The 15,578-nt window shown below is 41.3% G+C and overlaps 1 protein-coding gene across 4 annotated transcripts in view; it reads left to right on the forward strand.

The window, feature by feature from the left end:
* STS (steroid sulfatase) overlaps positions 1–15,578 on the forward strand; it is a 247,148-nt gene that overhangs the window by 166,336 nt on the left and 65,234 nt on the right. For all 4 annotated transcript variants that reach the window (XM_035289539.3, XM_054251450.2, XM_078362824.1 and 1 more), the window contains 2 exons: positions 6,608–6,767; positions 15,213–15,334. In XM_035289539.3, the coding sequence (XP_035145430.3) occupies positions 6,608–6,767; positions 15,213–15,334 (282 nt within the window). The remainder of the gene's footprint in view (positions 1–6,607; positions 6,768–15,212; positions 15,335–15,578) is intronic.

Here is a 15,578-nt window from a genome sequence, read left to right on the forward strand (position 1 = left end):
CCCAGGAAGCATAGATTGCGGTGAGCCGAGATCATGCCATTGCACTCCAGCCTGGGCGACAAGAGCGAAACTCTGTCTCAAAAAAAATAAAATAAAAATAAAAATTAATTTACAAAAGGCAGATTGAAGAAAATGCATACTAATATATTTAATGTATATACACAGGGGCCTTCAGAATGAGGACCCAAAGATACAGGGAAAACTGTTCTTTTTTTCTTTTTGAGACAGAGTCTTTCCCAGGCTGGAATGCAGTGGCACAATCTTGGCTCACTGCAACCTTCACCTCCTGGGTTCAAGTGATTCTCCTGTCTCAGCCTCCTGAGTAGCTGAGGTTACAGGCACCTGACACCATGCCCACCTAATTTTTGTGTTTTTAGTAGAGACAGGGTTTCACCATATTGGTCAGGCTGGTCTCGAACTCCTGACCTCAGGTGATCTGCCTGCCTCGGCCTCCCAAAGTGCTGGGATTACAGGCATGAGCCACTGTGCCGAGCTAAAACTGTCCATTTTTATGCTTAGGTACAACAAAGTATGAACAGCTGTGTAGAAATAGGATTGGACAAAAAGGGCCTGATTGAATACTGATGTACTGAGTGGGAAAACCCAGCCAAGCCTGTCTGTCTAGAATCTTCTTGGCCTCTCTGAGCAGCAGTCCTTCCTTCTGGGTGTGAGGCAAGACCGTCTCTGGAATGCGGGAGTCTTAGGACCTACAGTCAAACAAGGTAGATCAGGGAATTTCTTTATGGCCAGTTTCTACACAGAAATGTTGGGGGAAGAAATTAGAGTAATATTTTTGGGGTTTATGGCTGGCTTTTGGGAAAAGGGGTTCTGGTTTCCATGATCCACCTTAGGGAAGAGGGATTCTAGTTTCTGTGGCTAGCCTGTGGGGAGAATGAGACTGAGAGACAGGAGTCAGGAGAAAGTCAGAAAGAAACTTGACTTCTGAGGCTGCTGCTGAGGTCTGCATTTAGACGTATTTTTCTCTTCTGAGCCCCAGCTATAACTGGTATATGTATACTCACAACTCTCTCTCTCTCCATATATATATATAAATATATTTATGTGTGTGTATGTCTATACAAATATACTATATATACATTATGTATATATATTATATAAGTTATATATTATATATAATCATGTGCAGATTTGTTATATAAATTGTATAAAAATTATATAGTATGTGATATATATGATATGTAATTTATATAAATTATAACTTTTATGTACTATATATAAAAATGTTATGAATGAGTTTAGATTGCTGGAGAATTACAAAGGAAGTAAAGAGGTATGTTTTTCACCCAATTATCTTCAATCCTACCGTCCTACACAATTATGGTGTATTTTTCAAAATTAACCTTCACATGTTACCAGTTTTCCCGTTAATGCCCCCTCTCTGTTCCAGAATCCAATACACAATGCCACATTGCATTGAGAAGATTAACTTTTAGAGGGTGCTTTTTCCTGATTTGAATAGTTTGGTTTTTGTTCCTGTTTATTTATTCTGTTTTATTTAAACCAAGGGGCCAATATGTGTATGTCAAAACCATTGATGAAACCAGCCCTTTTTCGTTCTATAGCAATCACTTATTTTGTTGTTGTTAAATTTAAAGTGAAAATGATGTGAGTTTGAGTGAGTAGCAGGATAAGCAGGTGAAAATTCTATGAGTTTGATGGAGCAGAAAGAGAACCAGACTGTAATTCACACATTGAGATTCCTCCCAAAGCTCTGCTTTCAACTGCTTGAATGAACTACAGCAAAGTAGTTACACTTCCCATTTCTTGGCTGTGATCTCTGTGAAGCAGGAATCACAGTATCTGTGAGAGAATTACCTTCAGGTGATGTTGAAAAGATAAAATAAGGGGAAGAGTTTTAACTTTCTTAGGAAGCCATCACAAAAACTACAAAGCATGATGTGAACTTCCCTAGGAATCTCCCCTAAGTTCCTGTGCATATAGAACATCAGCAAAGGTCAGAGCCTGCTGAGGAGAGGAATCCAGTCTACAGTCTTTAGCTGTAAGAAATGAGCTTTTAACTATTCACAATAGCAAAGACATGGAGTCAACCAAAATACCCATCAACAGTGGACTGGTTTAAAATAATGTGCTGCATACACACCATGGAATACTATGCAGCCATGAAAAGAATGAGATCCTATCCTTTGCGGCAACATAGATGGAGCTGGAGGCGTTTATCCTAAGATAATTAATGCAGGAACCAAAAACCAAATACTGTATGTTCTCACTTATAAGAAGGAACTAAATATTGAGTACACATGGACACAAAGATGGGAACAATAGACACTGGGACCTGCTTGAGACTGGAGGGTGGACGGAGGGAGAGGACTGAAAAACCACTCATCATCAGGTACTATGCTGATTACCTGGGTGGCGAAATAATCTGCACACCAAATTCCCAAGATGTGCGGTTTACCTATATAACAAACCTGCACCTGCATCCCGAACCAAAAATAAAAGTTTAAAAAGAAATACATAAATACATACATAGATAAATAATGTAACATCTGAAAAGCACACTAGAGCAGAGTGCACTAAAAGGAGGTATTCCTGTAAAGGTTCAAAAAGAGAGGGAGATGAGCTTTTAACAATAGAGATTTGCTTCAGGATCCCTGAAATCTCTGTCTCTAGTAGTTTGCTTTCTAAATTTAAGTGGCATTTATTTCCAGTGGGACTCACACATGATATTCCTGTGAGGAATGCACATTTTTTCATTGGCTTCATTCTCACTTAATTGTCTATTTAATGCTTCACACCAATTGTTGAAAACAGCCTCTTTCTTAGAGTAGCTGAACTTTAACTCCACTCCACTCCCTTGTCCCCAGCCTAACTTCCTGATGGCTACTTCAGTGCCACTTAGCTCTATGCTCTGTTTGTCATAAAGGGTGGGGAAGCAGTGTTTATTCCCCCAGCCATGGGTCACCTGCCCAGCCAGAGTGACCTCAGCCCTGGCCTGTCTGAGCCCTATACTGGAGTGCTTGGTCTCCAGTCCTCAAGTGGGAGGTATTGGTAATATAGGGGCCAGAAGAAAACTGCCCTTTTGACCTCTGAAGGTTTGCCAAAAATCAGCTGACAAAGGCAACTGAGAAAAGACACACAAATTTATTTACATGCATGGAGCCTTATAAAATAGATCTCAAAGAAATGGCCAGATGGTTGATGCTTTTACACCATCTTGAGGTTACAGAAAGAATGGGGCCTTGACTCGTAGCCACACAGGTTAGGAGGGGAGAAGAGGAGGCCTGGCTAGCAAAGGTGGTCTTGTTATGCTGAGACCCTGCCCACCGAGAGAAGACATAGTGAATACTTCTTTCAGACCTTTAAAAATGTCAGTCTCAGTTCATCTTTCCTAGATCAGGCAAGGGAGGCCTTCAGAGAAAGCCTGGCTGCGTCAATGCAGATTCTCTCTCTCTCTCTCTCTCTCTCTCTCTCTCTCTCTCTCTCTCTCTCTCTCTCTCTCTCTCTCTCTCTCTCTCTTCCTCCCTCCCTCCCTCCCTCCCTATTTTTTCTGAGACAGCTTCTCACTCTGTTATCCAGGTTGGATCACAGTGGTGAGATCTTGGCTCACTGCAACCTCTGCCTCCCGGGTTCAAGCAATTCTCATGCTTCATCCTCCCAAGTAGCTGGGACTACAGGTGTGCACCACCACGCATGGCTAATTTTTGTATTTTTAGTAGAGACAGGGTTTCACCATGTTGGCCAGGCTGGTCTTGAACTCCTGACATCAAGTGATCCACCTGTCTCGGCCTCCTAAAGTGCTATGATTACAGACATGAACCACCACGCCCAGCCAGATTTTCTCTACAGATGGAAATCTCGCTAACAAAAGACAGCTTTGCAGGGCTGCTTGTTTGCAACCCTCTGAACATCCATCTCAAAATATACCAAAGAAAAGTATTTTGGGCTGAAATATTTTGGTTCCATCAGTGACCATCTTCTGAGATTATCTGCTGACATTCTGATCAACTCTGAACTCACCCTTCCTGCCTCGTAGGCACAAAGCCTATTCCCTCAACTATCCTGGTAAGAGTCAACCTGGTAATAAAATAATAACAACAATGATAATAGCCATTTTTGTGCCCTTCCTGTCTTGTAGGCACTGAGCTTGGCAGTTGGGATAATCAGTCTATGTAACACTCACGTGAAAACATGTGGGAATATGAGACAGATAGCTCAAGCTATTTTCTCAAGGGCACAGGGCTGGTGTATCTGTTTCCTAGGTCTGTTGTAATCATTGACCACAAATTTAGTGGCTTAAAACAACATTTTTTTTTAAATTTTAGATTCAGAGGATATGTATGCAAGTGTGTTACATGGGTATATTGCATGATGCTGAGTTTTGGAGTTCTAATGATCCTGTCATCCAAGTAATGAACACAGTACCTGATAGTTTTTTACTCCTTGGCCCCCTCCATCTCTCCCCACTAGTAGTTCCTAGTGTCTGTTGTTTCCATCTTTATGTTTATGAGTACCTAATGTTTAGCTCCCACTTATAACTAAGAACATGCAGTGTTTGATTTTCTGTTCCTTAGGATAATGGCCTCTAGCTGTACCATGTTGCTACAAAGGACAATATTTTGTTCTTTTTTATGGCTGTATAGTATTCCAGGATGTATATGTACCACATTTTCTTTATCCAATCCCTGTCGATGGACACCTGGATTAATTCCATGTCTGCTGTTGTAAATGTTGTGGCAGTGAACATACAAGTACAGGTGTCTTTTCGGCAGAATGATTTATTTTCCTTTGGGAATAACCATCAGTTAAATGGGTCATCAAGGTGTTGGCAGGGCTGTGTTCCTTGATGAAGGCTCTAGGGGAGAATCTGATTCTGTGCCTTGTCCAACTTCTAAAGCCTGCCTACGTTCCTGGGCTTGGGGTGCCCTTCTCTGTCTTCAAAGTCAGCAGCATAGCATCTTCCAGCTTCTCTCTGTGATTACACCCCCCGCCCCCGCTTCTCCAACTCCCCCTTTCCCTTGAAAGGACCCTGTCGACAAAAAGAGTCAGACTCTGCAAAATGTTTGAAGAGATTTATTCAGAGCCAAGTTGACCCAGCCCCAGGATATCCTAAGAACATGTACCCAAGTTGCTCTGGGTACAGCTTGGTGTCTACATTTTAGGGAGACATAAGGCATCAATCAATACATGTAAAATGTACATTGTTCAGTCTGGAAAGGTAGCGTGAGTCAAAGTCAAGGACTGTGGGGTGAGGGGGCTTCAGGTCATAGGTGGACCCAAAGAATTTCTGATTGGCAGTTCGTTGAAAGAGTTGATCTAAAGACCTGCAGTCAATAGAAGGGAGTGTCTGGGCTAAAGGGGTTGTGGAGGCCAAGGTTCTTATTATGCAGATGAAGCTTCCAGATAGCAGGCTTCAGAGAGAATTGATTGCGCATGTTTCTTATCAGACTTGAAAGATACCAGACTCTTGGTCAGTTCTCACCTGGATCAGGGAAAAGACCCCAAAAGAGAAGGGGATTGTCTACAGAATGTAGTCTTTCCCCATAGAGACAGCTTCGTGGGGCTATTTTGAAATATGTCAAAGAAATATATTTTGGGGTAAACTATTTCAATTTCTATTAGGGCCTGCTATCTGTCCTGTTGGTATCTTATTGCTACAAAGAGTCTCTTTTGTCCAGTCTTCAAAGCCCTGTTTTAATGTTAATGCTGATCAGTTGTACCTGAATTCCAAAGGAAGGAGGGTAAAATGAGGCATGTCCAATCCCCTCTTTCCATCATGGCCTGAACTAGTGTTTCAGATTAAGCCTTTGGAATGCCCTTGGCTGAGAGGAGGGGTCCATTCACTTAGTTGAGGGGCTTAGAATTTTATTTTTGCTTTACTACCCTATGATTACATTGGATCCACTCAGACGATGCAGTGTAATCTCTTCATCTCAAAATCCTTAGTCACATGTTTAAAGTCCCTTTTGCAATATGAGGCAAAATACCCATTTCCCCAGGCTCTAGGCTCCAGGAATTTGGATGCAGACACTTGGGGGCATCATTATTTTGCCTACCACAGCTGGTATAAAGAAGAAATGGAACTTGAATTCCCTGACTCCAGTCATGGATTTGAATCTTTGGTGACTCAAATCTTTGTTGCGTTGAGTCTGTCTGATGAGTTTTTGTTCAAGATGCTGTACAGTGCTGACCGCCTCACATATGGTGTATCATATATTTTCCTTTTTCTAACACAACATATACTATATTGCTCTTAGAATACTCATGGATGGTATCTATATAATTAGAGCACTTGGTTCTTCTACGTTGAGCATGAAAGAGTCCATTGACTCAACGCTCACGTTGAAAGCACTGCAATCTCCCTGTTGCCTCTTTTTTGGTCTTTTAGGAGGAAAAGCAAATAACTGGGAAGGAGGTATCCGGATTCCAGGCATTGGAAGAGTCCATTGTTCAACGCTCACGTTGACAGCACTGCAATCTCCCTGTTGCCTCTTTTTTGGTCTTTTAGGAGGAAAAGCAAATAACTGGGAAGGAGGTATCCGGATTCCAGGCATTGGAAGAGTCCATTGTTCAACGCTCATGTTGAAAGCACTGCAATCTCCCTGTTGCCTCTTTTTTGGTCTTTTAGGAGGAAAAGCAAATAACTGGGAGGGAGGTATCCGGATTCCAGGCATCCTTCGTTGGCCCAGGGTGATACAAGCTGGCCAGAAGATTGATGAGCCCACTAGCAACATGGACATATTTCCTACAGTAGCCAAGCTGGCTGGAGCACCCTTGCCTGAGGACAGGTACTCTGATGCCAGGGTGGTTGGTATTGTTGAGCTCTGATTTCACAGCCCAATATGCTCCAGTTTGCCTGCATAATGGTGTGGGGACCAAGGCCTTTGGCCCCCTAGAGTTTTCCTGAAAATCATCGGTATGAGGCAGGCCAATTAATAGGATAAAAGGCATATAAATTTACTTAATGTATATACAAAGGAGGCTTCTGAAGAAAGAGCCAAAGATACAAGGGAGATTGTTCATTTTTATGCTGTGGTTCAACAAAGTATGGGCAATGTGTACAAGTAGGATTGGAGGGAAAGATCTCACCTCATGGACTGAGTAGGAAAACTCAGCTAGGCCTGTCTATCTAGATTCTTCTTGGCCTCTCTGAGCACTGCTCCTTCCTTCTGGGCATGGGCCAGGGCCCTCTCTGGGATGGGGGTTTTAGGACTTACAGTGAAACAAGGAAGGTCAGAGGATTTATTTATGTCGGGCTGTTTTTACACAGAAAGGCAGGGGAAAAGTTGGAATGATATTTTTAGGTTTGATGCTGACTTTGGGTATCAGTGGTTTTGGTTCCTATGACCTGCATTGGGGAAGAAGGACTCTGGTTTCTCTGGCTCTTTGGGGTGGAATGGGACTGAGAGACAAGAAGGCAGGAGAATGTCAGAGAAAAACTTTTGCTTCTAAGGCCTCAGTGTCATGCTACCTCCAGCTGGACTTGTTATCTCTGTCCAGTGAGGGGCCTCACTGGTGGGTTCCGCAGTGTAAAAACGCATCTGCCAATCTCTATCCCGGAGGGAAATAAACTCAGAGGCACTGAACGTTTTTAGTGACCAGGAATGTGGATGGCTGGTATTTAATTCAGCCTTCATCTTTCGGCATTGTGCTCACACTGTTATTCTCGTCTGTTCATCCCACCATTGCTTGCCGTTGTGCACCTGGGCCACAGCCTCTTTAACCTCCCACATTGGGATCCCACACCTTTTCTTTCGTCCATACTCAGCAGCTTTTTGCTGTAACAGTGAGAAATGCAGCCGATTCCCCAGCTAAGGTCCCATTTCCCAGCACGTCTTCACTGAGAAGTTCTAAATGAAATGTCTTTCTCTTAAATTTAAATACGACTTCATATGACATTGCCAGTGGTTTCTTCCTAAGTGTTATTACCAATCTGAAGAGTTTTAAGTGAAGCACACTGATTAATTGTTTTCATTAGTTTGGTGGCAGGCCAGGCTAATGTCAGGCAGGCAGCTGCAAATCTCGTTTAAATTCAGCTGCAATGAGAAGGAAGAGGAAAGAGGAAAGGAAAGACACAAACAACCACGCTGTCAAAGCAAGTTCAAAGATAGGTTTCCTCCCCTCCCACTGTATTCAGGCTTGTTGGGGTATAGGTTTCAACTCTGCTTTAGGTATACACCCTTCCTCAACATACACATAGACACACACCAACGAGAAGCACAGCATTGACAGTTCAGCTGGTTCTCAAACTTTGAGGTCTCAAAACCCCTTTTAATTCTTTCATGATTGAGGACCCCAACGATCTTTTACTTAAGAAGGTTATGTCAAGCTATAATTATTATATTAGTAATAAAAAATAATTTTTTTTAAAACACAGCACCCCAAGCTCACATACCATTGGCTAATACATTGATGATGTCATCATTCATCCTGTTACCACTGGGAATGTCCACTGTACACTCCTGAAAGAGGGACAGTGAGAAAGACAAAGAGTGCCTTCCTATTGTTGCAAAAAATAACACGGCCTCACAGACCTCCTGAAAGGATCCTAGAGATTCCTGAGAGTCTCTGGATCACTCTTTGAGACTAGCAGGTGCTATAGCTAAGAGTGGAGATTCTAAATCGGCACTGGTTGAATTCATTTTTTTTTTTTTTTGAGAAAGGGATCTCACTCTGTCACCCAGGCTGCAGTGCAGTGGTGCGATCTCGGCTCACTGCAACCTGCTAGTCCCAAGCTCAAGTGATCTTCCCGCTCCCGCCTCCCAAGTAGTTGAGACCACAGGCATGCACCACCATGCCCAGCTAATTTTTTGTATTTTTGGTAGGGATGGGGTTTTGCCATGTTGCCCAGGCTGGTCTTGAACTCTTGAGCTCAAGCAATTCCTCCTGCCTTGGTCTTCCAAAGTGCTAGGATTACAGGCTTGAGCCACCAAGCCCAGCCAAGTTCATATTTTTGTCATCACTACAGGGTAAGTGTTTAACTTTCTTGGGCCTCCACTCCTTCTCTGGAAAATGGGTTCAATAATAGCACTGACTTTATAGGGTCAATAGGAAGATTAAAAACCTCCTTGCTTATAATGTGCAGTACAAAGAAGGTGTGAATATTTGTTATTTTTTGTTTTACCTGCCATATTGAGGTAGTAGTCAGGTGTCCATTTCTTTCCTCTTCCATATTTAATATTCATCCATGGTCATAAAATCATAGGATCTGAGGGCAAAGGGGGAATTTTAAGATCTTCTACTCCAATTGAACTATTCTTTCTTTTCCACTCTAGTGATGGAAGACATGGCAGCAGTAACTCGTAGAAAGATTTTTCCTATATAAAGCCAAAAATCTCATTCTCTATTTCACTTCCTCATTGGTTGTAGTTCTTACCTTTGGAATAAAGCTTAATACTTCCTCAAGTAGCTAGAACTGAGTGTTCAGGCAATCTTGTTTATTACATTTCTCTCTCATGACCCATAATATTAAAACCATCACCACTCTTCACTTTCATAATATTTTGGAATGGTTTTCTATCCAGTGGGGGAAAAGCAAGGTAAGGAAAAAGTTCAGAGGTAAAGAGGAAGATTCCTAAAGGGAAATCTTACTGCTTCTGACTTCTAGCCACTCCAGGCTGAAACTGATGGAGACCAATCTGTGTTTCTTGTATGTGCTCAATGAAGAAGGAAATAGCCTCCCTTTTAGCAGACCCAAGTATTTTTTGTGTGGGTTTGCATCATCAGTAGAACCAACTGTCAATATTGAAATTTCCCCTGTGTTTCTGATTCCTTTCATGGACCTTGAAGGTGTTTGTTGACCTGCTTATTTTTTTATTATTTTTTGTTATTTTTTTGAGAGAGTCTTGCTCATTTGCCTAGGCTGGAGTGCAGTGGTGCAGTCTCGGCTCACTGCAACCTCTGCCTCCACCTCCATAGCTTAAGTGATTCTCCTGCCTCAGCCTCCCAAGTAGCTGGGACTATAGGTATGTGCCACCATGCCTGACTAATTTTTTTGCATTTTTAGTAGAGACAGGTTTTCACAATGTTGGCCAGGCTGATCTCAAACTCCTGACCTCAGGTGATTCACCTTCCTTGGTCTCTCAGCATGCTAGGACTACAGGTGCACACCACCACACCTAGCTAATTTTTGTATTTTAACTAGAGATGGGGTTTCACCATGTTGGCCAGGCTGATCTTGAACTCCTGACCTCAGGAGATCCACCCACCTCGACTTCCTAGAGTGCTGGGATTACAGGCATGAGCCACCATTCCCGGCCTGTTGACCTGGTTTTAAACCACAGACAATTGCTTCTGAGGTCCAAGCTTCTGGTACTAGTCCAGGTGTAAAATGCCTTCATCATCCTAGAGACAGCACAGATTAGAAAATAGAAATGTGCTTCCAAGTGCCTTGTGGGAATAACATTATCACATAGTAGTTTATTTAAAGCATATTGCCAACCAGGTCTAGTAATATTCTTACATATTTGTCTAGAAGAATTTGAGTATCTAAAGTAGTGTTTTCCCCCAGGGGTCACTTATCAATGCTCGGAGACATTTTTTTATTGTCTTGGCTCAGGATGCTACTGGCTCAGATGTGCCACTAAACGTCACACAGCACAGACCCGTACTACAATGAATTATCTTACCCATTATGTCAGTAGTGCTGACGTTGAGATATCCTACCCTGAAACGTATTATTGCTCTTTTATGGAAAATGTTGTTATAATGGAAAATCCCATTCAAACTTTTCAATAAAAGCATCTAGACAGTACCATCACATCTATATCCATCAATAAATGTGATACACAGACGTCTGTCCTTTAGAAAATAACCTTAACTCTTTCCTGCTCAGAGAGGTGCAAATAAGCTTTCTCAGCTTCCTGCTAGAGCTAATTAAATTTGTATTTCTCAGGATAAGAAACTCATTCAGAGGGTTGGAAAGGCTGTTTGACGAGCACTTAACAAAGTGCCTTTGCTTCTTTCTGCGTTTTGTTTGAAGCAGAGAATTTCTGTTCAGCAGACCCCCATTCTTCAAGCACTGTCCTGTAATTCTCAAGAAACATTTTGGATCTAGTGGGAGCCCCTCCTGGCCAATCAAAACATGCTGGGAGAGCAGAAGCCCTTGGATCCAGGGTTTTTACTTAAGCAAAAAGAAAGGTAGTCTAGAGGAATACAGGAAAGAATTTCTTTTCTTATTTTTTTGTTTTTTGCTTTGCAGCATCTTAACACTGCAGTGAGAATAGTTCTTCAATTCAACCGTATGGGATGCTTACATGAGATTTCTCTCTGGGAGTGAATTTTTCCTTCATACACACTTAAGTGATTCATTTTCATTCAGTGGCATGACTTATCAGAAGAAATTTCAGTGTCTATCACCCTGGGCATATTCAGAAAAATTATTCCCCCCCCCCAGGTCTCCAAAATAAGCTGATTTTGGAAATAAATGGAGGACAACCTTTTGTGTTACAAAAGGCAGGCAACAAGGGCTTACAAAAAGGAAGAATCTAATACCTAAATGTTTTAATTCATTAACGTGAAAAGACTTTCTGTGGGTCTCATCTTTGCAAGCAGATATAATATTGCCATAGTATAAGTATGACCATGCCTCTTTCTAACATGGTATTAACATCAGTAATAAAGAATGGTAACAAACCACATTTGGTTACACCTTTCGGAAAACATCAACATTTTAACCATAGACCCTTCAGCTGGGATGCAAGGAAACAGAGTGCTGGCAACCTAAAGAATAAAATTTTACAGGTGAAATATTTAGATCTTCTGCTCCGTAATTAAAATAAAAATTGACTTCATCTGTTTTAACTTACAAACATAAGCTAATGCTTTAATGCTCAACACACTTTGGTCTAATGGAGACAAGGAACGGATTTAGCTGACTTCTCCCAGTAACTTTTGCTGACTTATAGGTAGTGAGAAGACCTTTTCAATAGAGTAGTACAGATGAAAAAGTCAGTGAGCTATATCTGGGTCACATCGGTTTTGCAGAATTAAAGGTGACTCTCTTCATTGGAACAGTCCCAAGTTTGTGCATGCAACCACTTATACAGATCTTGCTTCCTGTTCGTCGATGGCAGAGGATTTAATGTTTACAAATGGAAACATGTTTTCCGTAATTTTGAAAACAACTTTCTGGATACTTAAGATTCCCTTTAGTTTATTATAGATATATGTACTTTCTCATAAAAATGTTTCCTTGACTATGACTGTCTACATTGAAATCATTGTCATTTGTATATCAAATAAGCTGCTCACCAACATCGTGCCCCAAATAAGCTTCTCTTTTAGTCTCCAAGACCTTCCCTTCTATATCACCCCAAACCGATTTCTTAGGATCCTTCAGTCCTTCTAGAGTTGGGCAGGCAAAGGGCAGGTGGAAAGGACATTCCACATGGAGGGAGGAGGATGTTGAAAGTCTCAGAGCTGAGAGAGAGCACAGCACGCTCTTGGAGGAATGACATCAATAGGGTTCAAGGAAGGTTTCCAGAATTATGTAAAAATTGTCTCTATAGTATTTAACTTGACCTTAAATTTTGACATGAGGATGCCTTGAAACAACCTGTTAATAGCGCTACCATCATTGCCAGTCAGGAACCCAAGGAGAATAGTTTCACCTTCCAAATTAAAAACACTCCCAAACATCCCCTTTTGCACTAAGAGCCATGAGTACACTAGGACAGAAACCACATCCAGTTTTTTTGGTGTTGCTTTTTTTTTTTTTTAAGCATTGGCTGTTATGTAAACATGCTATAAAAACTTGAATTAGTTTGCAAGAAAAAGCCTGTTAGACTGTTTCCAGAGAAAACAGCAATGCTTTGGGTCACTTTGAAAGTGGATTGGCCCATCTCCCCAAGAACACAACATTCTAAAAACATTTTTGTACTAGCAGCATTAATGGAAATGTGCTGTTCTCTGGGTTATTGCCATGGTCAACTGCGAATCCAACAAGTGGTTTAAAACAATCCCAAATATTTTGATACCTTAGACACCACTTAAAAGTTTACCTCAACAGGATCACTTTCCATTTTTCAGGGTAGAAATGAGTCTTCCTTTGACAGACCATATTTCTTCAGCAGTGTTAAATGGTGGCTTTTCATAGCAGTGTGATTTATGGCCTGCCTCTAGGAAGGACCACATTAGGTGTAGGATATTTAAAAAAAAATAGTCTGTCTCTACATTGGAAGAAAAAGAAGTTTGCAGAATAAACTTTGTGTCGCTCCTTTAAAAAACTCAGAAATTTCATTTCTAAGTAAGAAAACATAATTATGAAACTTGGAGTCTTATTTTGTTTTAGTGAAATCCCCCTTTCTTGTAACCATGATTAGTTTCAGTTATCAAATACGGATCTTGGCCAAGACCAGAGGATAACTTGATACCAGAAGTTCGAGACCAGTCTGGGCAACATAGCAAGACCTCATCTCTACAAAAAAAAGAAAAAGAAAAATAGCTGGGCATGGTGGCATGTACCTGTAGTCCTGCGTATTTGGGAGGACAAGGCAGGAGGATCTCTTGAGCCCAGGAGGTTGAGGCTGCAGTGAGCTAGGGTTGCACCACCATACTCCAGCCTGAATATCAGAGCAAGACCTTGAAAAAAAATTTTTTTGAAACATACTGATCTTAAGACAGCAATTCCATCTCCCATGTTCTTATATCACATTTGAATTTTGTTGTAAAATGAAAAAAAAAGCAGATTCAAGAAGTAAAAGTCTAGCCTGTGTCTCAGGAAATGGAGATTCCATCTTGCTTTTGGGGAGTCATTGAAAGACGTTCTCCCCACTTGGAAAAAGATGGGAATCCTCCAGCCCTTGTCTCTTCCCTCCAGATCACTTTTCACCATTGGGGGCTTTTCCTGGTCTAATTCTCATGCCTGCCCACTTCCCCTCTCAGTTCTTCCTTCCTTTCAACTTTATTTGGGGTCTCAAAAAGGCCTGAGTCTTTCTTGAAAGGAATTTGAAAAGAACCAAGCACAATGACTGCCATTTCAGGATGGAAACAGTATTTTAGGGCACACGCTGTGTCTGAATAGAACTCTCTCTACCATATTTTTTTCTCTTCCCCTCGTGGTTCATGGGAACATTGGTTTGGGAAGTGAGCCAAGCCAGTCTTTTGTTCTTATTTTTAACTTATGATAATAGAATATTTTCAGTCCACAGACTTCTGCAGAATGCGTGATTAATAACAAGGGTTGAGGCCGGAGAAGTGCTAACAACAAGGCTATAATTACATTATGGGTTTTTAGTGACACCAAAATAAACCACAAGAGACATAGGACCTCTTAAGCACACTTACCCAAATTATACAGCCATGTCAAACTTCCAGTTTCTAAATGCCTTGTAACAAGAGATGACAGAGATGTAGTGTTTTTAATCAGAGAAAATCCTCAAGTTAAACACTCACCCTTTCAAAATAATTCTCTGCCCCTCATTTTGATGGCAATGGCCTAATGGTATCCATGGCTTCAATTTCTCAAGTAGCTGTTAATTTATGTTTAATGCAAAACACAATTTTATGCTTTATTCCTTTCTTCAAACTATAAGCAATCTTATTTTGCTCATCACCAATTGCATGTGTCTTATTGTTTGCACTCTGCAAAGTTCTCCTTCTTGGTCTAGTTAGATACCCACTAGTAGAGGAGATATATTTTCATTTGGGAATAATTCATTCCCTGGTTAATGGTATTATTATATACAAATCAATTCATTCTGGTGAGAAATTTATATTCATTGCAGTCTAGCAATCCAAGCTGCCTCATGCAATATGGTATCTTTTTTTAAAAACCCCCAAATTGTCAGGTACCTGTCTTTTCAGCAGACCTGTATTTCAGGAATAAAACTTTCCCTTTGGTAAGGTAATAACAGCAACTGTGTTTTGGAGAAGCAACAGGAAGAATAAGAGTGTGAATGCCAGATCACCTGGATTTCAATCGCATCAGTTCTTATTCATCCCATTAACTTGGGCAAATTACTTAACCTTTCTGTGCCTCTGTTTTCTCATCTGTGCAATGAGCCAACAGTAGTTCCCAGCTCATGGTGCTCTTTGCAGAGCAAAGATAATAAAGATAATAAGATACTGCATGGACAGAGGTGGGATCAATGTGTTACATATGGCACCCAAGTAGGATCATTCTTCTTTGTATTAATTACGACTTGAGCTCCATCATGCTTTTGTTGGTTCAGAAGGACATTTAAGAGCACAGAACTAATTCACCACCTGATGAATGGCTGTTTATCCTACAGGATCATTGATGGACATGATCTGATGCCTCTGCTTCAAGGGAAAAGCCAACGCTCAGATCACGAGTTTCTCTTCCATTACTGCAACGCCTACTTAAATGCTGTGCGCTGGCACCCTCAGAACAGTGAGTAAACAGACCTTTCCATGCTTCTCATGCTCCATGCAACCTATGCCTTGGGAATAGATAAAACTAAAGGGCAAAAAGGTGGCTCTGCTCGATGCAGGCCAACAGGTGCCTCAGTGTGCGACCATGTTTTCCTTGCTTTGTCTTCTTCCTCCTTTCTACTCCTTCTGGTCACATACTTGTCCAGGTAGGAGGACATCAGGGGACTGTGTCATTTATTCACCCACCTGAACACTACCCATAG

The sequence above is a fragment of the Callithrix jacchus genome, chromosome X (assembly GCF_049354715.1).
Source record: "Callithrix jacchus isolate 240 chromosome X, calJac240_pri, whole genome shotgun sequence".
NCBI classification, from domain to species: domain Eukaryota; kingdom Metazoa; phylum Chordata; class Mammalia; order Primates; family Cebidae; genus Callithrix; species Callithrix jacchus.